The sequence below is a fragment of the Lissotriton vulgaris genome, chromosome 10 (assembly GCF_964263255.1).
Source record: "Lissotriton vulgaris chromosome 10, aLisVul1.2, whole genome shotgun sequence".
NCBI classification, from domain to species: domain Eukaryota; kingdom Metazoa; phylum Chordata; class Amphibia; order Caudata; family Salamandridae; genus Lissotriton; species Lissotriton vulgaris.
Window position 1 is genome coordinate 1,346,811 of NC_141698.1, and position 21,424 is coordinate 1,368,234.

Sequence of the window (21,424 nt, forward strand, 5' to 3'; positions counted from 1 at the left end):
CTTCCTCTCTTCCTCCTCTTTCCTCCCCTTCTTCCTCTCTTCCTCCCTCTCCTCCTCCCTTGCTTCCCTCTCTCCTCCTCTTCTTCCTCCTCTTCCTCGCTTCCTCCTCTCTCCTCCTCTTCTTCCTCTCTTCCTCCCTCTCCTCCCCCCTTGCTTCCCTCTCTCCTCCTCTTCTTCCTCCTCTTCCTCTCTTCCTCCTCTCTCTTCCCTCTCTCCTCCTCTTCTTCCTCTCTTCCTCCCTCTCTTCCTCCCTTGCTTCCCTCTCCTCCTCCCTTGCTTCCTTCTCTCACCTGCACTTGTTGCTCTTCTGAGCAGACTGTTACTCCGGTCACCATGGCAACGGGTCATTCCAAGGCCAGAAAAGTGCAGGGAGGGTAATGACTTTTCTCGGGTGCCCCGTCTCACCCGCCTATCACCTCTGAACCCTGCGAGACCTACCATAGCAATACACTCACCTAAACAGTGGGTACAACCACAGCCCTCCACCCCCATCCAGCACATGGTCTATTCCATAATAGGATTCAGGCAGGTTCTAGTGCGCATGCTTCTACGTGCGGGGGCCCTCTTTGTTTGGGGAGTTTTCACTTACAGTGCGACGCGGGCCATCTTCGTTTGGGGAGTCTTCTCTTCCGGTGAAGTGGCGGACATCTTAGACCGGGAATGTGCTTGGCTCGAGCAAGGCGTAGAACTGCGGACTCCCGACAGTGTGAAGCTCAAGAGTGACAGGTTCACCGGAAGTGTGGCACTGACAGCCGGACATCTGGCTTGCATACGCCGGAAGTGTGGCACTGAAACCGGAAGTTGTTATTGGGTTGAGCCGTGAAGCGGGAGCCGTGAGCGCGGGAGTACCGGAGTCGCCCCCCCGGGCCCCCACCAGCCTCCGCCATGGGTTTCCTCAAGCTCATCGAGATAGAGAACTTCAAATCTTACAAAGGACGCCAGATAGTGGGGCCCTTCAGGACCTTCACGGCCATCATCGGACCCAACGGTTCAGGTACGGGGGCACCTGAGGGAGGGGGCACCTGAGGGAGAGGGAGGGGGCACCTGAGGGAGGGAGAGGGGCACTCCTGAGGGAGGGGGGCACTCCTGAGGGAGGGAGGGGGCACCTGTCTCCTCGTGACCCCCTTTGGAGGGAGGGAGAGGGGGCACCTGAGGGAGGGGGCAGCTGAGGGATGGGGTGCACCTGAGGGAGGGGGCTCATTAGGGAGGGGTACACCTGAGGGAGGGAGGGGGCACCTGTCTGCTCGTGACCCTCTTTGGAGGGAGGGAGGGGGTATCTGAGGGAGCGGGGCACCTGAGGGAGGGGGGCACCTGTCTGCTCGTGGCCCTGGAGGGAGGGGCACCTGTCTGCTGGGTGGGCACCTGTGGGAGGGGCACCTGTCTGCTCGTGACCCCCTCTGGAGGGAGGGGTGGGGGGCACCTGTCTGGTTACCCTCTTTGAAGGAGGGGGCTACACCTGAGGGAGGAGGGGGCTACACCTGAGGGAGGAGGGGGCTGCACCTGAGGGAGGAGGGGGGCTGCACCTGAGGGAGGAGGGGGGCTGCACCTGAGGGAGGAGGGGGGCTGCACCTGAGGGAGGAGGGGGGCTGCACCTGAGGGAGGGGGGGTCTGCACCTGAGGGAGGGGGCTCCTGAGGGAGGGGGCTTAGGAGGGAGGGGGCTGCACCGGAGGGAGGGGGGCACCTGTCTGCTCGTGGCCCTCTCTGGAGGGAGGGGTGGGGGGGGCACCTGTCTGCTCGTGACCCTCCCTAAAGGAAATTGTAGAAAGGAAAGAGGGAGTTGACCACAAAAACAACGTATTGAAAAGAGAAAACTCTTGGATCTATCATTTGAACACATTGAAGCCCCAGGGCTTAAATGAACAGGTTGAATTCTTATGTTATTTATAGAAGCAGTGACGTTGTTTTTGGACAATTCACGGGTTGTATTTTTTAGAGAACACCGATCAGAGTGAGGGCATGGAATGATGACTTGTACGTATAAGTGTGACTTAGAGACTAACGTGACCATTGTGATTTCCAGACATACCCATAATTGTACAACAAAGAGGAGACTGGGCTGTTCCTAGGAAACAGGGTGAAAGACAGTCACTGTAGTGAAGGGGGTGTTGCTCGAAGGTGAGTTAGCCCTGGGTATCCATTATGTTGGATATAATGGCCTCACACACACTTGCGAGTGTCATGCTTCATCATAGGCAATGCTCCTCGTTGGGCAGGCGGTGCAATACCCAACGGGCACACCTCAAAGAGGGGCTCTTTGTCGGAGATCTTCCATCCAACTGCCTATGAGTGAAGTGGGGGTGAGGGGCCAGAACAGAGTAGATGGTGTAGATGAAGTTAAAATGAGGCACAAGGTACGGGAAAGCAATTTTATTCTGGTGGTCCTCTGCCGCACGTAAAATCAAGTGTAGTCTGTAGTCGCTGGAACTTATGTTTCCAGAAGCGTTACAGTACTAGGGTGTGAGTGATACGGTCAACATGTTTTTCGCTTCAAGTATATTAGCTGCGATTCTTCAGGACCTATTATTCAAAATAACTACTATCTACAGAAGCCTGACCTCTGGTCTATCCGGACCCGGCAGCAGATGGGTAGGCAAGACGGCAACAACACAGGCAGCAGGAACCTCAATCACTAAGGCTCTCCCTTGATGTCATACTGCCGGGTACTGTTGACACCTATGTACTTTAGCTAGTAGGCAAAGAGTAGGTGTATAACAGGTAGTACAACTTGTGTGCTTTTTTTTAACTGACACTTGTGTTTTAATTTCTCAAAAACGGTTATACACATTTACACCAATCATACAAAGCACTATTTCTGAGTGAAGTTCTGACTTTGTGCCAAATTTAACATAATCGTGTTTAGCCTCTTTTGTTAATTAGAGAACAAACTTTCCTTTGGGAATTAAAATGTCAACTCGTATATTTGCCTCCCCCACCTTGATGGATCAGCACAAAGCATTTCATGAAGAAGTCAAAGTGGGCAAACTTTTTTCGGAAAGTTTCATGCAGGTTTGTCAAATGGTGCCACAGTTCAGAAAATAAATAAATGCCTTTGCTGTGGAAATTCTGACTGAATTATAACTATACCGGCTCCAGTGTGGGTGTATACATACAAAGACCACGAAAAATCTTAATAATCTTATCTGACCTGTGGATGTAGGGGTTTGTACTACTTGCTTCACCTAAATGTAACACAGGGGACCCATACACTGGAGACTGATTAAATATATATATTTTTTACATCATAGCACTCTCGTCAGCCCAATTATATATTTTTTTCCTAAACTTTAGGCAATACTAGCAAACCTGAAGTTGAGGCTAAGTTCTCCCTATTCTTAGGCAAGCCTTAGGAGAGGAAGTAAAACTCTACAAGTTTCAGGACAGCTTTACAGCAGTTACTGTTCACTTATGCTTTGTCATTTGTTGATGGATCTAATGTCCCAGAAGACTGGGCTAGATCGATCTTCCTGTCCAAACCATCAGCCTTGACAATTTTAAAGTTTGCAAGCATTTGCAAATCTATATGAAGGGCGTAACATTTTTGTTCGAGGGATTTATTTATTTATTCAAAGTTTTATATAGCGCGAACAAGATCCTTACAGATATCAGAGCGCTTCACAATGGCAGGGTAGGGGCAGTAGGAAAGAACAGAGGTAATGGGAGCAATGTAGTAGTCACTAACATGAAAGGATAATAATAAAATAAAATACATAAAACATATCAATATACAGTCAGGTGAACAGGTAATAAAACGGCACAAGTCATGGATCCCATTACATAGGTGTTCAGGTACACCTTGGGTGTGTGGCATGGGAGCAATGTAGTAGTCACTAACATGAAAGGATAATAATAAAATAAAATACATAAAACATATCAATATACAGTCAAGTGAACAGGTAATAATACGGCACAAGTCATGGATCCCATTACATAGGTGTTCAGGTACACCTTGGGTGTGTGGCAGGCTTATACCAGTGTTTTAGTATAGAGAGCGCACTGAGTGAGGGCATCGGGAGGGTGAATCAGTGACCCAATGTGTCTCATATATTGGTCGGTAGGACGAAAGAAGCGTAGTAGTGTCACCATCAAGTAGAGGTATAATGCCAAAGGACAAGGTGAGCATTGATACAAGGCAATGTAGAGTCTCTGATCCACTACCTATAAGGTTCAGGAGATCTTGGCCAGAAGGATGGTTTTCACCTCTTTCTTGAAGAGTGCAGCGGAGGAGATACGCCTAGTTTCAGGCGGGAGCGCATTCCAGATCCTGGGTGCCATTCCTGAGAAGGAGCGCTTGTAGGTTTTCTCTTTCCTGAATCTACGGGGTTTCAGGAGTAGATTTTTTGAGCTTCTATTGGACCTCGAACCTCCTGATATGGACAATTTTTGAGCGAGGTAGTTGGGTGCATTGTGGTGCACGGCCACGTGTGTCATAACTGCAATTTTTAGTTGTATTCTGGCTTCAAACGGCAGCCATTTTAGGGACTTTAAATCTGGGGAAATATGCGAATGTTTTCTTGAGCCAGTAATGAGTCTTGCGGCAGCGTTCAGGGAGGCTCTTAAGGGTGCTGTTGTGGATAGCGGGAGTCCGCTGAGGGTCACAATTCCGTAGTCGATTCGAGGGATGACGCTTGTACAGCAGTTCGGAAGTCTTCAGTCGGAAGGAAGGGTTTGATTTTCCTCAGTGTGTTTATTTGGAAATTAGCTGCTTTTGTGGCTTTGCTGATGTGTTGCTGCATGTTGAGCTTGGCGTCCAGTGTGATGCCTAGGGATTTCGCTGAGTCCACGATGGTGGGTTGGACATTGAGTGCCGTTAGGTTGTTGAGCCATGTTTGGGTGGTGGAAATTTTCGCCGGGGGTGAGATGAGAAGGAACTCAGTTTTCAGAGCATTTAGTTTGAGGTGATTATCGGCTAGCCAAGATTGAGTGTTAATAAGCGTGGAATTCAGATGTTTGATATCTTCCGGAGATTGAAGCTTTAGGTACAGTTGTGTGTCGTCGGCGTACATATGGAATTGGACATTAGAAGCTTGGAGCAAGGTGGCGAGCGGTTCCATGACGAGGTTGAACAAAGTGGGGGAGAGGGAGGATCCTTGTGGAAACCTAGATCCGCAGGCACAGGTGAAGATAGCACATTATCGATCTTGAACTTCTGAGATCGGTTGTGTAGGAAGGACGAAAACCATTTGAGAACCGTTCCCGATAGACCCATTCGAGTGCTTAGCAGTTCCAGCAGGTTCTCATGTTTGACCGTGTCAAATGCTGACGAGAGGTCAAGAAAGATGAGGAGACAGGACTCATTGCGATCAAGAATTTGGAGGGCGTCATCAATTATGTGTGTCATAGCTGTTTCCGTGCTATGTTTCGCTCGGAATCCTGATTGATGAGAATTGAGGAGGTCAAATTGGTCAATGTGTCTTGTTAGTTGGAGTTGGACACATTTCTCCAGCAGTTTGGCCAGGGTGGGGATATTGGTGATGGGTCGGTAATTGTTTAGGTCAGTCGGATCAGCTGTAGGTTTCTTGAGTATAGGTGTGACTTGCCCCACCTTGAGGGAGTCCGGAATGAGGCCTTGTTGCAGGGAGCAGTTGATGATTTTGGTCCAGAGAGGGAGGAGCAAGGGGATGAAGTCTTTTACAGCATTAGCAGGTAGAGGGTCTGTGTGGTGGTTAGAGGGCTTCAAGGTGCAGAGCAGTTTGTGTATTGTTTCTTCCGAGTAGGTATCGAAGTACTGCCAGGAAGCCATGTTTTTAGGTTGAGTGTTAGCCATTCTTGTGTGGTTGGGGAATCGGCTTACATCCATGATGAGGTCATTTCTTATGTTGTCAGTCTTTAGCTTAAAGAAAGCAGAGAAGTCTTCACAGTGTGGGGTGTCGCTTGTTGTGCTACTTGATTGTAGGGGTTGTGCCTTTGTTTGGGTTTTGATTAGTTCGAAGAGTTTTCTTGGCCTGTTTTTTGCTTGGTCCAATTGGCGGCTGAAGAAGTCCAATTTTGTGCGCTTTATTTTCCTGAAGTAGGCATTTCTCTTGTTTTTGAGCCTTTTGAGGTACAGTGCTGAGGGGTCCGCTCTCCAAGTGCGCTCTGCCATTCGCATCGAACGCCTGTCGTCATTGAGTCTGTCGTCATACCAGGGGTTAGAAGTTTTGGTGGAGACTCTCTTCAGTTGCAGTGGGGCGACTTCATTGACTAATGTATTCATAGATTCAAGGTAGTGGTCAGTCAGTGATTGAACATCCGTGGCACCTGAAGGGGGAAGGAGCAGATTGCCGATGTGGGGAGGCAGAGTAGAGGCGTTGAGATTCTTCATGTCCCTTTTCCATGTTTTGGATTTGATTGGTTGAGTCGGGTTAGGTTTAACTTTTTCATTGATAAAGAAGGTGATAATGTGGTGATCTGACCAGTCGCAGGGTAGAATAGTCTCCAGTTGTGTAGAATTCTCTTTGGCAATGATGAGATCAAGTATCGCGCCTTTGTCGTGTGTTGGTCTATCGCATATTTGGGTGAGGTCAAGTGCATTAAGGAAAGTTTTGAGACTGTTTACCACTGCGTCTTTCTGGTCGTTCCAGTGGAGATTGAAGTCACCCAGGTAGACTTGGGTGGTCTGCCGACCGGCATTGGAAGTGATCATGTCCATGAGTTGTTGGGTGAATATGAGATTGTCACCAGGCGGGTGATAGATGAGATGTAGAGCACAAACTTGTTTGCCCTCGCTGGTAATGTCGAGGCAGAGGAGTTCACAGGAGGAGAGGGAGGGGGAGGTGACTTTAGTAACGGAGAGGTTGCTTTTAAAAATGCATGCAATTCCCCCGCCCGTCTTGTCTGAAGACCTGTCTAACCTAATGATGTGATAGTTGGGGGGGACTAGTATGTCCATAATCGGAGTAGAGGCTTCAGTGAGCCAAGTTTCTGTTAGAATGGCTAGGTCCAGATCCCTATCTGAGACGAGATCTGCGATGTCGGAGGAGTGTCTCTGGGCCGATCTGCAGTTGAGTAGGATGCATTTGAGTTTGGGAGAGAGAGGGGTGGTCGAGCTTTCTAGAGTGAGGGGAACTTTTCTGAGGTTGTTAGGGACGGAACCTCTGTTGTTGAGTGTTGGGAGCCTCAGAGGGTTTGTAAGAATAGTGGGTATGGGGATGTGTGTGCTGGGTATGTGTTTTACCGGACCCGAGCCATAAGAGCGTAGTAGTGAGCATAGGTCGCGGTCCGACAGTGGGTTGGGGACACGGCGGGGGCGGTGGGAGTTGTTGCGAACGGGGATAGTCGGCCAGCGCGGGTGTCGTTGGAGGCGAGGGTATGTAGGGCGGGTGCGTCCTTTGTAGGGTAGAGGGATGATGGGAGGAGGATATATGCAAATGTTAAATGTTCGGCACCCACGACTTTTTCCTCACAGATTATTACTAGCAGATATTGAGCAAGGGCTTAGGATGAGCTCAGAGTTTGTATATGAGCCATGCATCCACCAAATTACATTAGAGGTTGTCTTACTAAAGGGCTCAGATGCTGCATGGTTCTTTAAAAACACTTTGCCAAAATATGCACCCTGATAAGTTCATTCCCTGCCCAACATACCCCTTCCAATTCATACTCTAGTAACCTGTGAGACTCGAGCAGGATGGAGTCCCTTGGGGTTGGGGGCAGGTCATCTCGCTAAAGGGGATGCAGAACAATACATATTTTGAGTGAGATTTTCAGGTTGGCTAACCCTGAAGTATAGGAAGCTTTTGTTCTAAATTACACGGGCCACAGTCGGAGAGCTGGAGGTACCGAGTAAAGTACACTGTGCAGGGGGTTTTATCCCTGTCCCCATCTCACCAGATCTCTCCTCCTCTTCCAGCCACGAGCTCAGGCAGTAGCCTCTATCGTTAAGCCCATTGAGTTTGATGGGGTGTGCTCCGCTGAGATGTGATGTCTACTACTGTTTGCCTGCAGTATGTTTGCAGGTTTTCGAGCTCTTGTGTGTGTATCCTGAGGAGTGATGTGTGTGTCTCTCTTACTGCAGGGTGGGTGTACATATGTCCGTAGGGAGTGTGCCCGTGTTGTTGAATGGTGTATGTGGATCGCAGGTAGGAATGTTTGCATGGTGGATGTGTGTTGTCTGTGTATGTTTGCAGGATCGTGTGTGTGCATAGTGGGGATGCTTCACTTGGAAGGGTGTGAATCTGCAATAGCCGTGTGTCTGCAGAGATTGAGCATCTGATCAGGTCTCTTCGGTTTGTGTGTGTGTCTGAAAACTTGTTCGACCCTCCGGAGCACTTCCTGACTTCTGCTTTCTATTGAGCTCTTCAGGATCTAAAGCTCCAAGATCTTTACTTCTCGAGCAGCACCCGCCCATTGATGTAAAACAAAACAGGAGTGAAAGAGGAAAGGACAGAAAACATAACTAGGTGACAGGCGGTTAGAAATTAAAGTAGGAATAGCGTAAAAAAACTAAAGAAATCATTTATGAAAATTTAAAAATGTATTATTGAAAACATTTATAAAATTTAAAAATATATTATTGAAATTATAGGATATGAGAAACCACAAGCCAACAAGAGAGAGGAGGGACAGAAAAGTGGAAAAGAATGAGCATTAAAAAGTAGTAAAGAAGATAATCTGTACGTTAATGGATAAAATCTGAGTCTGATGCCAAATGGAATGTGCCCGTCACAGATGCTAGCTGCAATCTGCAGTTCACTGATATCAACCCTCAGGAGACCGCTCATTGGTTTCATAACGGGCTGCACAGATGTGCGTTTAGTATGCAAGTGATGGGTCTTAATCGCAGAACTAACTATACACAGAGTGTTGTGTATTCCTTAAGATCACATGTTAGAATACCATAAAGATGGCTCACTAGGTTAATGCACCTAGTGAACAATTTCTTGTAATTTGTTTATCACTGATTGCAGTCAGTGTATTGTTAAGCGGGTTAATGCACATACTACATGGTTCTTTATGTAACCTTTATGCCTCAGGTTCCAATTTTAGGGATGTGCCTCCATATCAGTTGTGCACTGACAATATGATCTTTATACCAGCAGTGATTTGGGATTAAAATTTAAGAAAAAATAAAGATTGAAATGTTTATTTTCAAAACTGTACACATCACTCAACAGCACTTCCCCATACTGCAAAAACCTATTTCCAGTTGCAAAGTATTCATTTTGTCAAGCAATTTCAATCAAATAAAATAGTAATGTGTTCAGACCAGCCAACTGATATAGGTAGTATTTTTGGCAAGTGGGTTTATTCAGTTCAGTTCATTATGTCTTTATTTCGAAATAAAATTCATAAAAGACAACATACAATACATAAAATATGTTAAAAAACTGCAAACATGTCCCATAATATTTAAAAAGTTGTGAGCAAGCGGCATGTACTTCATATCATGACAATTGATTTAGATAAGTGTTCAATTTCTTGGTACGGATCAGCCACGCCCAACCCAGGAATTTAGCCACACAAATCACAAATAGCCCAGATCTAATATTGTGAAACTTCTGCAGGGCTTCAAGATATCCCCACAATCCAAACTTCTGCATAAAGGTTTCAGCCATTTGAGTTGTGGGGCTCGATAGGCTGGGCAGGCAAAAAACAAATGGCCAATACTTTCTACATGATCCGGACACCAGAAACATTTGTTGCTTACATTCTTCGCCCACTTTGTAGTAAAAGAATTAATGGGGAGTGTACCTGCACGAAACTGATGATACAGTTTACGATCCAGGGTTTTACAAATCAGGTCCCAATAAGGCTCAAGGGAAGGTTTCAATTTGTGTGTTAAGAAAAGCCCCGTTAGGTTCGTGTCCGAAGAATGGGTAACCACAATAGATTTTATCGAAGCCCAGAATAGATCTTTAAAATCTTGTTTTGGGGGGAAGCTGGAACGCCCGGGATTTAACCACAGCTCAGGAAGGCCCATTGCATACAAAACATGTTTGACTTCCCTGAGCCAGGGGATTCTATGGGCACCCCACAATGATTTAACCTCATCCAACTCACGAGCGAAGAGGCTGAGCTCTGGAGTCGTCCAGAGCCGTCGCCAGAGTGCCACTAATCGAAACTGTGCCATCTCATCTAAGGGTCTGCAACCTAGGTCTAATAGCAATGGTTTGATGGGTGTGGATTGGGGAAGCCCTACCAAGTTCCGTTGGAACCTATTCTGGGCTGTGGTCAAAACTGACAAATCCTTGTAGCCCCATAAGTCTGCTCAGTAGAGGGTTGCTGCATTGACCTTGACTTCATATATTTGTAAAGCTGGGGTAATACGTTTAGTCAAGGATTTCTTCTGTTCATGCAATAGACAACCCGCGAGGCGGACAAATTTGAGATTTAGTGCCTCCAACTGGGGTTTCCAGCTAAGTTGGTAGTCAAGGGTCACACCCAAATACGTCATAACCTTGACCTGTTCGATTAAAACACCATTCAAGCTAACTGAGCTTTTGATTGGGGTTCTATTGCTAAGACTATAAATTTGCTTTTGTCTACGTTGATCTGCAAGTCATTTATCTTACAGAACTCTGCAAACCTGTTCAGGGCTGACTGCAACCCGCTCCGGGTTTTAGAAAGGAGCAGGGTGTCGTCGGCAAAGATTAGCATCGGATATTTTGACCCACCCAGAGATGGTGCATCAGTCTGCGTATTGGTAAAATATTCGACTACCTGGTTTATGAAGAGGAGAAACAGGGTGGGAGCCAACACGCAGCCCTGGCGCACCCCTCGTTGGACCGGGAAGCTGTTGGTCACCTGGCCCTGCTTACCCCACCTCACTCGGGCAAAATTATCCTCATGCAATCTCATGACTAATTCCAAGAGTTCTACAGGAAAGCCCATGCGTCTTAATGCTTCCCATAGTTTCACCCTTGGAACTAAGTCGAAAGCCGACTTAAGGTCTACGAATGCGGCATAGATAACCCCTCCACCCAAGAAGACCACCTTCCAGTAAAGCATGGTGAGTCTGAACACCTGGTCTATGGTGCTGGTGCCCAATCTAAACCCGGCCTGCATGGGAGAAAGTATATTATTCTGTTCTATCCATCCCTGGATTCTTGCAAGAACCATTCTTGATACTATTTTTTGGAGTGAATCGATCAAGCTTATTGGGCGATAGTTGTTTGGCAATGATCGATCCCCTTTTTTATAAATTGGCAGTATCTCAGCCCCTTTCCAGGATTGTGGAATCCTTGCCCCTGCTGCAATGGCATTTGCCAATAGGGTGATGTATGGGACCCATAGATCAAAATTTAATTTAAAAAGGTCAGCTGGGATAGCATCTAGGCCCGGGGCTTTTCCTGACTGGACGGAGCCGAGGGCATGCACCGTATCTGAGGCGGGAAAATTAAGTGGGGCCCCGGGGTTAGTGGACTGTACCCCCAGTGCAGGCTTGATTACCAGTTCTGGCTCGGCGCTCATATCTTTAAATTGGGCTGAAAAGAATTCCACCCAGTCTAGAGCAGAGACGGGGTTGACCGGTATTTGGGAATCCGGATCCCTGCCCCACCTAATAGTCTCCCAAAATTTCACTTGGTTAGATGACTTGCACGCCATAAGTAGATCTGACCAGTAAGAATCATCCCAATCCCTCTTGGCTGTCCAAAGGACCTGCTTATAGAACTGCCTAGCTTTCTTGATGTCATGGGAGATCCTCGATTTAACAGCTGCTATTAATTTACTGTGGGCTTCCCTACAACTCTTGTTATACCATCTTTTGTGGGCCTTGACTACCTTATTTTTTTGATGGCTTGGTGAGCAGGCTTTTAAGTTCCGTAAAACACTTCTCATGGAGGTTGATAATTAAGGAGTCGGCCCCACCAGGGGGGATAAGTCTATCATCTTACCCCTTGTTTCTAAGACCAACTCCTCTATTTCATGAGTGAGCTCTGGGTCAGCTATAACCCTAGGCCATTTAACCCGTCTTCTGTTGTTACACAATATTATGTTGGACGTTAGGCAAGTTGTTACCATAGGACCAACACCCAGTCCGGGAACCCTGAGACCCAAAGAGCGGGGATTGTGGTCACTCTCTGGCCTAGGCTCTACCTCCATATCTATTACGAGTGACCAAAATTCTACTTTGACCAGTATGTAGTCAATACGACTCTCACTGGTCCCATTATCAAAGGTTGGTTTCCCGGATTTATCAGACGGAGTGCGGCCGTTCACTGCCTGAAACCCCCACCAGTGGAGGGCCGCCTCGGTTCCCCTGACACCCTTACTTATAGTTAGCGGGGGGATATTCCAAGCAGTATCCTCATCAATTCCCACATCTTCAGCCAGACTAAGGATGGGTTCATAAGAGCAGTTCAGGTCGCCTGCTACTAGAATAAAATGGTCACCACTGAACTTCTTCAGAAGGCTATCTAGATCGTTCAGGACCGGTTGCTTGCGACCACCCTGGCAGCCTCGGGCGTAGATGTTAATTAGGAGAATGTCCTTATTGTTACCCTTTCTAAGGCTGATACATAGGTCAGCATTCTCTACTAAGATTTCCTTAGCTTGGAATCCCAGGGTGTTTCTAATCCACACCGCAAGTCCTCCAGAGGCCCTACCCTTGGGGCCCTGTATGGCGGGCTTGTAATAATTCAGGTAGCCTGCTCTAAATAGAGGGCCGATTGCCCAGGTTTCCTGAAAAACGACGATATCATACGTGTTGATGAAATCGACCCAATCGTCGTTATCCAAGCGACCCCTTAGCCCTGCTATGTTCCAGGAAGCCACCCTGATTGTTCCTACTGAACTGTTAGATGGAATAGTCTCCGATAAGCCCAAGACGTCTGCCCTGATCTCAGTGGATCTGGTGACATGACCAGGGACTGGACTAGGGCCTTCGGAGAGAGCAGGACTGTCTATGCAAGCTACTACGGGGGTAGGGGGGAGAATCACCTGAAGGGGATTAGGTTCGATGGTGAGCACTGAAGCGTCAATCCCCCCCAAGTCAATCAACCTCATCCAAACAACCGAACATGTTGGAAGTAGGAACCCCTTCCCACCAGATGTTTTGGCCTTGCCGACCATCACTTCGTCCATTCCGACTGATGTTTTGGACAGTTGACCAGTTCCCCTCTATATCAACATTCTGCCGTGGGGGGTAGAAAAATGTAAGGGGTCTGACAACAATAGTTGAATTATCTCCTCGTGAATCCCATGAACAAAGATGCTGAGCTGTGTGGGTATCCGCAAAGGAGACTACTATGCAGTCACCAGCAATGGACTTACGTGTGGGACCTACCCAGGGTACTCTACGTACCGTTAGTATCCTGCTTCTTAGGTGGTTAGGTAGCTGTCTATTTACATTGAGCCAGTAAATGACCTTGTTTTTTAGCGACCAATGGTTCTCTTGGGTTTGTGGATCCAGGGCAGGCACGCCAGCTAACACGATGACATATGGCCTAGCTTCTGGTGGCAGATCAATAAATCCCCCCCGAAAATTCGGGCGGCTGGGTTGCTGGGGAAGTGTACACGTGGTCGCTGGCTGGTTAGGCTGGTCAGGTACAGCTTGAGACCTCTGGTTAGATGGTACTATGCCTTGTGGGGGACGGGGGGTTGGGACTGTAGTTCTTGGAATAGTAGCTGTGGGGTTACCAACTTTTGTACGGGGTTTAGGTATGGGTTTGGGTTTTGGGGGGAGGGCAAGGCCGGGGGTTCTAGCACAGGGGCCTGTGAGATACAATCATCACCCTTGGTAAACTTATCTTCCATTTGTTTTAGGCTAAGACTAGCTAGGGTAACTATAGTCTTGTCCATTTCTAATAAGCTGTTTTCAATACGAGAAAGTCTAAGTTCCAAGGGAGTTAGGAGCTGTTTTAAGGTAACCCAAACAGTTTTAAGAAATTCTTCGTCACCCCCCCCCCCCCCCCCCCCCCCCCCGATCCTTCCCTGGCTCACTCAGCCTACCCTCAGTGGACCTCTCAGCGATGTTAGCAAGAGAAACCCCCGTTGTTAGGTCTAACACAGCGCTGGATAAACCAGAGCCATTTTCCTCTCCCAGTGTACAAGTATTATCTTCTAGGACCTCTTTATCTACCCCGTTAGTGACAAAAGGTCGACGATTATTAAAAAAATTGAGACCTCACAATTTTGGCCTTTTTACGTGCATAGGCTGATCTGGCAAGGCATTTCCTTTTGTGAGTGGCATCTTTTTTTTTTACGCTTGCTGCCTGCTTAGACAGCTCAAATTTGCTGGTAAAGCCCATGCCTGGCCCAGGGACGTATGGCGCAGACACCTTAGTGAACTTTGGAGGTGTCGATGGTGGAATAAGAAGAGGCTCGGGTGGAGGTGTGGTTGGGACATGATGGATATCCCCCTGTGTTAACAGTGATCGAGGGCCAGATAGGCGCACCGGGGTTAAAACCGAGGCAATTTTCCCTAAGGATGATTTTTTAGAGGATGCTAGGTTCAGGGAAAGTCTTCGTGCTGCTTCTAATTCCAAGGACACTCTATGTTGCATTTTGCTGATTTCCACATCAATGGCCATATTGGTCTTGGTAAGGAAATCATCCAGAGTCCCATTGGGCTTGTTCGCCCCCTTAGCAGTTTTACTACGGCTACCACGTGTGCACATAATGGTTATGAGGAATAAACAGATTAGCGGGAATAAAATATGGCACCAAAGAGACAGGGGGGGTGGCCCAGGCCAGGCCTCTCAGACCTCGAACGGCCTCAAACGGCCCGCTCTTAGCCCGGTCTTCGCCCCGAGCTGCGTCCCGCGCTGCGGGAGGATGGTTCTTAGATACAGTGAGCGTTATGGGCGGTGGGCGGGCCAACAGGGAGAGCGGACCGGAAGCTGTCACTCAGTCACGCAGGGACTCCTGGGTAATGGAGTCCCTGCAACGCTCGCAGCCCCGCTGCAGTCCTCAGCCCGGTTCCTGCGTTCTTCAGCCCCCTGCAGAGTCCAAAGTCCAGCCCCTCTCACAAGCCGGGGATGCGGCACCTGCGGAGCGGGTGCGGCGAGGTCCGTGGGCAGGTCAGAGAATGGGCGCAGAATGGTTGCTAAAGCGCCTCCAGGCAAGTACGCTCAATTTGGAAAAGTCGTCCCACAGTTACAACGCTGACAGGGGTTTTAAAAAGGCCTCCAGTGGGCGGGCCAACAGAGTTCCTGCGTTCTTCAGCCCCCTCCAAAGTCCAGCCCCTCTCACAAGCCAGCGATGCGGCACCCGCGGAGCGTTTGCGGCGAGGTCCGTGGGCAGGTCAGAGAATGGGCGCAGAAAGGTTGCTAAAACGCCTCCAGGCAAGTACGCTCAATTTGGAAAAGTGGGTTTATTCAGAGGACAGGCAGATTTCAGCGGTATGATGGCCATTGGACAAGTACATTTATTAAAAAAATTCCACACCCCTGAGCAGTTGTCCAGCCTTGGGTGGACATTCGGCCTCACATACCCTAGTTACCATATACCAGGGACGTATTAGTAAGTCAGTCTTCGGTAGTTAGGGCTAGGCAATTCAACATATACTTTTTAATGGGTTAGAAAACTGGCGTTGAGGTCTGATTAGCAGTATTCTGTGCGCTCTGAGTTGATAAATCAGTAGCATTAGTCCAACAAGCATTTGCAATGCAATAGGTCTCGCATTAGGAACGTTTGAGCTATTGGTATTGTAAATGACAATTTTTGTATGTATGTGTTGGTTTTGAAAATAGCGATATTAATAGCTTTGTCATTTACAATGCCAATAGCTATAACTTTCGCACATGTCACACCTATAGCATTTGTAATGCAATATGTGTTGTATTTCCGTGACTTAGATGTATTGCTATTACAAATAACAATGGCTTTTAATTTGTTTTAATAATGAATACTTAAATAAAAGTTATTGTAATTTATAATGGCAATAGCTTAAACTTTTGTAAATAACTTTTGTGAAGATTATGTTCAGTGTATTTTATTGTGACAAATCCAAGAACAGAAGTGAAATATTAACATCTTTTTGTGACATTTGTAATAAAGCTTGAAACATTGAGAGAACATATTTGAACCAGTTGTTGAATGGTTGCACAGATTGCTGTGGTGGCGCTGAGTGATGCTGTGGTGGCGCTGAGTGATGTTGTGGTGGCGCCGAGTGATGTTGTGGTGGCGCCGAGTGATGTTGTGGTGGCGCCGAGTGATGTTGTGGTGGCGCCGAGTGATGCTGTGGTATTCAGGGATGCTGTGGTAGCGCATAGTGATGTTGTGGTAGCGCATAGTGATGTTGTGGTAGCGCATAGTGATGTTGTGGTAGCGCATAGTGATGTTGTGGTAGCGCATAGTGATGTTGTGGTGCCCCTGAGTGATGCTGTGGTGGTGCTGTGGTGATGCAATAGAGTGAGGGCGATAGATAGATAGAGGGAGGGCTATGAGATAGATAGAGGGAGGGCTATGAGATAGATAGAGGGAGGGCTATGAGATAGATAGAGGGAGGGCTATGAGATAGATAGAGGGAGGGCGATCGATAGAGAGAGTGAGAGCGATCGATAGTGAGAGTGAGGGCGATCGATAGAGAGAGTGAGGGCGATCGATAGTGAGAGTGAGGGCGATCGATAGTGAGAGTGAGGGCGATCGATAGTGAGAGTGAGGGCGATCGATAGTGAGAGTGAGGGCGATCGATAGTGAGAGTGAGGGCGATCGATAGTGAGAGTGAGGGCGATCGAGAGAGAGTGAGGGCGATCGAGAGAGAGTGAGGGCGATCGAGAGAGAGTGAGGGCGATCGAGAGAGAGTGAGGGCGATCGAGAGAGAGTGAGGGCGATCGAGAGAGAGTGAGGGCGATCGAGAGAGAGTGAGGGCGATCGAGAGAGAGTGAGGGCGATCGAGAGAGAGTGAGGGCGATCGAGAGAGAGTGAGGGCGATCGAGAGAGAGTGAGGGCGATCGAGAGAGAGTGAGGGCGATCGAGAGAGAGTGAGGGCGATCGAGAGAGAGTGAGGGCGATCGAGAGAGAGTGAGGGCGATCGAGAGAGAGTGAGGGCGATCGAGAGAGAGTGAGGGCGATCGAGAGAGAGTGAGGGCGATCGAGAGAGAGTGAGGGCGATCGAGAGAGAGTGAGGGCGATCGAGAGAGAGTGAGGGCGATCGAGAGAGAGTGAGGGCGATCGAGAGAGAGAGAGAGTGAGGGCGATCGAGAGAGAGAGAGAGTGAGGGCGATAGAGAGAGAGAGAGAGTGAGGGCGATAGAGAGAGAGAGAGAGTGAGGGCGATCGAGAGAGAGAGAGAGAGTGAGGGCGATAGAGAGAGAGAGAGAGTGAGGGCGATAGAGAGAGAGAGAGAGTGAGGGCGATAGAGAGAGTGAGGGCGATAGATAGAGAGAGAGAGGGAGGGCGATAGAGAGAGAGAGAGAGGGAGGGCGATAGATAGAGAGAGAGAGGGAGGGCGATAGATAGAGAGAGAGAGGGAGGGCGATAGAGAGAGAGAGAGAGGGAGGGCGATAGAGAGAGAGAGAGAGGGAGGGCGATAGAGAGAGAGAGAGAGAGGGAGGGCGATAGAGAGAGGGAGGGCGATAGATAGAGAGAGAGTGAGGGCGATAGAGAGATAGACAGATAGATGGTTGTGTGTGTGTATGTGGGTTGTGTGTGGGGTTGTGTGTGTGGGGTGGGGTTGTGTGTGTGTGTGGGTCTGCGTGTGTGTGGTTGTGTTGTTGTGTGTATGTGCGGTTGTGGGTGTCTGTGGATGTGTGGTTGTGTGTGTGGTTGTGTGTGTGGTTGTGTGTGTGGTTGTGTGTGTGGTTGTGTGTGGGGTTGTGTGTGGGGTTTGTGTGGTTGTGCGTGTGTGTTTGGTTGCATGTGTGTGAGAAAGAGAATGTGCATGTGTCCGTGCTTGTGTGTGTGTGTGAGAGAGAGAGCGAGAGATAGCGTGCATGTGTGTGTGAGGGGGAGAGAAAGAGAGCAGAGCCTGCATGTGAGTATGCATGTGTGAGTGCGAGAGCGTGCATGTGTGCCTATGTGTGTGTGAGAAAGATAGTGCATGCATGTGTGTGAGAGGGAGAGAGAGTATGCATGTGTGAGTGCATGCGTGTGTGAGAGGGAGAGAGCTTGTGTACGTGAAAAAGAGAGTTGTAGGGAGAGCGGGTATATCCTATCAATGAGAGGAAAGGCGCCCGGTTCTCATGCAATATTTTTGTGTTTTAGGTATTTCAAATGCTGTGTTTTTCGGACCTCTGTAATATACACACGAGGGACAAGCGGGAGCATGGAGTAGAGCAGGAAAAGGTGTGAGGGAACGCACACACACCACCCTAGCCTTTCACAAACGCACCCACTGCTGACTCCTCAGCTGCAAGAGAATCATTAACAGGCACCAGCCCTGAGCAGCTGGAATGAATGATGCACCACCACTGCTGGAGACTTGATAGGGAGCAAAGGCCTGCCTGTTGTCAAGCCATGGCCCTATTGAAAGCAGTGAGCACCAATGAATGCCTTACCGTGCATAGCAGAAGGCAAAAGTGCTTCGGCACTGCGCACTGCCACCACTAGGCCACCAGTGCTTGAGGCCTGAAAGGGAGCAAAGGGGTCCTTGTATCATACCACAGTGAAGCTAAAAGCACCAGTGAAGGTCTTACTGTAACTACCCCCACCACGCCACAAGTGCTAGAGGCCTGGCAGGGAGCAAGGGGTCCTTGTATCATAATAAAAGCACCCATGAATGGCTTACCGTGCCTAGCAGGAATAAATGGTACTTCGGCACTACACACCAAAGAAAGAGAGAATGCATGTGTGCGTAAGTGCCTGTGTGTGTGCGCGCGAGAGAGGGGGGAAGAGGGAAAGAGCGGGGGCGTGTGTATATTAAAAGGTGTTAAAGCGGGCAGTTTCCCTTGGGCTTGTGATTTTGCTTTGGATTGCTTATGGGAGAGGACTCTCACGCCCGCCTTCCACCCACACTTTGCCTTTCTGCTGACACTTGTGACAAAGAACATTGCTGGACCAGTCTGCGTGAAAATAGCAAAAGATCAGAAGCACGCATAACCATTCACTGAAGGGAACTGCTTGATTACCCACAAACTGCCTGCAGCTTGGTTATAAGGATGGGACAGAAACTTTCTGTGACCGCATCTACAACGCTACGAAGCATCTACAATGTGAAAACGTCTGGCTCATAGTTGCAAGTGCCACTTCGGTCACTGGTGAATTTTAGGTCTCCATACCCAATCACACGTGCGCTCTGCCACTCAAGCTTGCACTGATCCATCCATCCATCAACTGACTCATTCTTGCATTCATCCACTTACGAACCCACAAAAACACCCTCATTTTCTCAAGAAAAATATGCAGGATAAATTAAAATAATAAAAGCAGAAAAAGATCAATGTAGCATATCATTTTGGCAGGCAAGTGCGTTCAATAAAAATAGGTACAAAAATATACATAGCATGTCTGGCTGTTTTGGAATAGTATTGTGCTTAGTCTATTGTTTCTATTCTGATCCAAGGTGGCTGACCTCTTGCTTCTGAACATGAATGGAAATAATGATGCAGCAAGGAAAATATGATTCCCATATGGCAGTCTGATTTCGAAGCAGTGGGCTTATGGGATGCGATGCACTGTAGATTAAATGAATGGCAAGTGAGTCGGTCATTGGTTTTAACACAGTGCAATAATAATCCATCCTCAAAGGTATGTTGGCTTTGCCAATAAATAATTCAGGCCTACTGCTGTTATCATACCGTTTCAGGCACGGGCTCACAGCTGTTATACATTTGCTTTTGTAATTTGGCCACTTGTAATTTTCTCCTCATGTATCTTTACTGTTCCTATTGTGAAGCGCTCTGACGCCTTCGGGTAAAGGCTGCGCTATATAAAAACACTAAAATTAGTCGCATGAAATAATAAAAACTCACCGCCGCAGCCCGGCTTGAACAGGAAGCCAGGCAACCTGTGTTGGGACGGGGGCGGGGCCGCAAAAAGACAAGAAGCAGACGGGAGCCTACCCGCGCTCCTGTGCTGAAGCGCTCCTGTGCCCGTCAGCCGGAAGATTTGCGTGTCAGCTAGCGGGGCTCCCGTGCTCGTGGAGAGCCCCGCCTGCTGCTGAGAATGACCCGCTGCCTGCCGAGGGAGAGAGGGACACACGAAAAGAACTTGGTGAGTGGGGTGTGAGGGGGGATGTGTGTGTGCACGCGCATGTGTGCGCATGTGTCTGTGTGTGTGCGTGTATGTATGTATGTATGTATGTATGCATGCGTGCATGTGTAAAAAGAGTCCGATGACTGGTGGGGGGATGGAAAGTGAAAGTAACCAGCAGGCTTGCAGTGGAGACAGGAGATGGGTGTGCGCGAGTGTGTTTCAGTCTGTGTGGTGTGGGGGCTGGCGGTGTGCGCTCGGGAATATGGGCACGGCGCCGTGCGCGCCCACGAGAAGGAATCTGAGACAGCAGAGGCGCGGCCCCGAACGCTGTCTCAGATTCCCCAAACACGCCAACGAAAGGTCCTTCGCTACGCTCGACCTAAAAATGTGGGTATGAACATGTAAAAAGAGGCATTTCCTTGCATGCCCCCTCCTCCAGACGAAAGGAAATGAGTAACCCTTTTCTTGGCGGTTCTCATCAGCTAAGTGGAAGAACCTGGAATGGCCATCTGCATTGACATGGTCAGTCCCTGGACTGTGTTCCACTGCAAAGTCCATTCCCTTTAGGAAGACTGACCATCTCAATAGTTTGGAGTTTACTCCGCTCATCTGCATCAGCCATCTGAGCGGCCTGTGGTCAGTTTGAACTGTTAATAGAGTGTCAAATAGGTAGGATCTTATCTTTTTCAGGGACCAAACTACAGCAAAGGCTCCCCAACCCAATGGCATGCCATTGCTGCTCTGTGTGGAGAAGTCGCCTGCTGGTGAAGGCAACTGGTTGATCTTGACCCTGCTCATTCAGCTGTGATAGTACTGCCCCAATCCCATGTTCTGAAGCATCTGTTTAGACTACAAACTATTTGCTAAAGTCAGGTACCTTTAGGATAGGTGTTAAGCACATGTCTTCTTTCAGGGTGTCTGAGGCCTTTTGACTTTGATCAGTCCTTATGACTTTTCTTGGCTGCTTTTTGGAAGTTAACTCTGTTCAGGTTGCCGTTATGATGTCACACGCTTTCACAGACCTCCTGTAATACCCAGTCAGCCCAGAAAGCCTCTGACTTGGGTCTGTGTCTTAGAAGCTTCCGAAGCCAGAATTGTTTGGATCTTAGGTTGGGGGGGTTGTACATGACCTCCACCCACTTTACTCTATTGGACACATACTTGCCTTAATAGTCAGCCATGCCTGTAGCACCTCTTGAAGCCCTTCTTTGAGGTGGACCTGGTGATCCTCCTAGGTGGAGCTTAAGACACAATATCATCCAGATATGCTGCACTAAAGCCATCCAAACCTGAAAGTACTCTGTGAACCAACCTCTGGAAGATGGCATGTGCTTTTTTCAATCCAAAGGGCATCGCCTTGAACTGAAAGTGGCCTTCAGGAGTTGACAAAGCAAACCCGTCCTTGGCTCTTGATATGAGGGCTATCTGC

The 21,424-nt window shown here is 48.4% G+C and overlaps 2 protein-coding genes across 5 annotated transcripts in view; one reads left to right on the plus strand and one right to left on the minus strand.

The window, feature by feature from the left end:
* The window catches only part of LOC147684277 (RIB43A-like with coiled-coils protein 2), a 93,540-nt gene extending 93,024 nt beyond the window's left edge, over positions 1–516 (minus strand). The window contains exon 1 of one of the 4 annotated variants that reach the window (XM_086942329.1): positions 456–516. The gene's annotated coding sequence lies outside the window, so the exon portion shown is untranslated. The other 3 variants (XM_086942326.1, XM_086942325.1, XM_086942328.1) reach the window with 3 other exon arrangements.
* Positions 517–774: 258 nt separating this feature from the next.
* Positions 775–21,424, plus strand: part of SMC1A (structural maintenance of chromosomes 1A) — a 182,958-nt gene continuing 162,308 nt past the window's right edge. Inside the window, exon 1 of the mRNA XM_086940138.1 lies at positions 775–994. Within this exon, the coding sequence (XP_086796264.1) occupies positions 886–994 (109 nt within the window). The 5' untranslated portion in view covers positions 775–885. The remainder of the gene's footprint in view (positions 995–21,424) is intronic.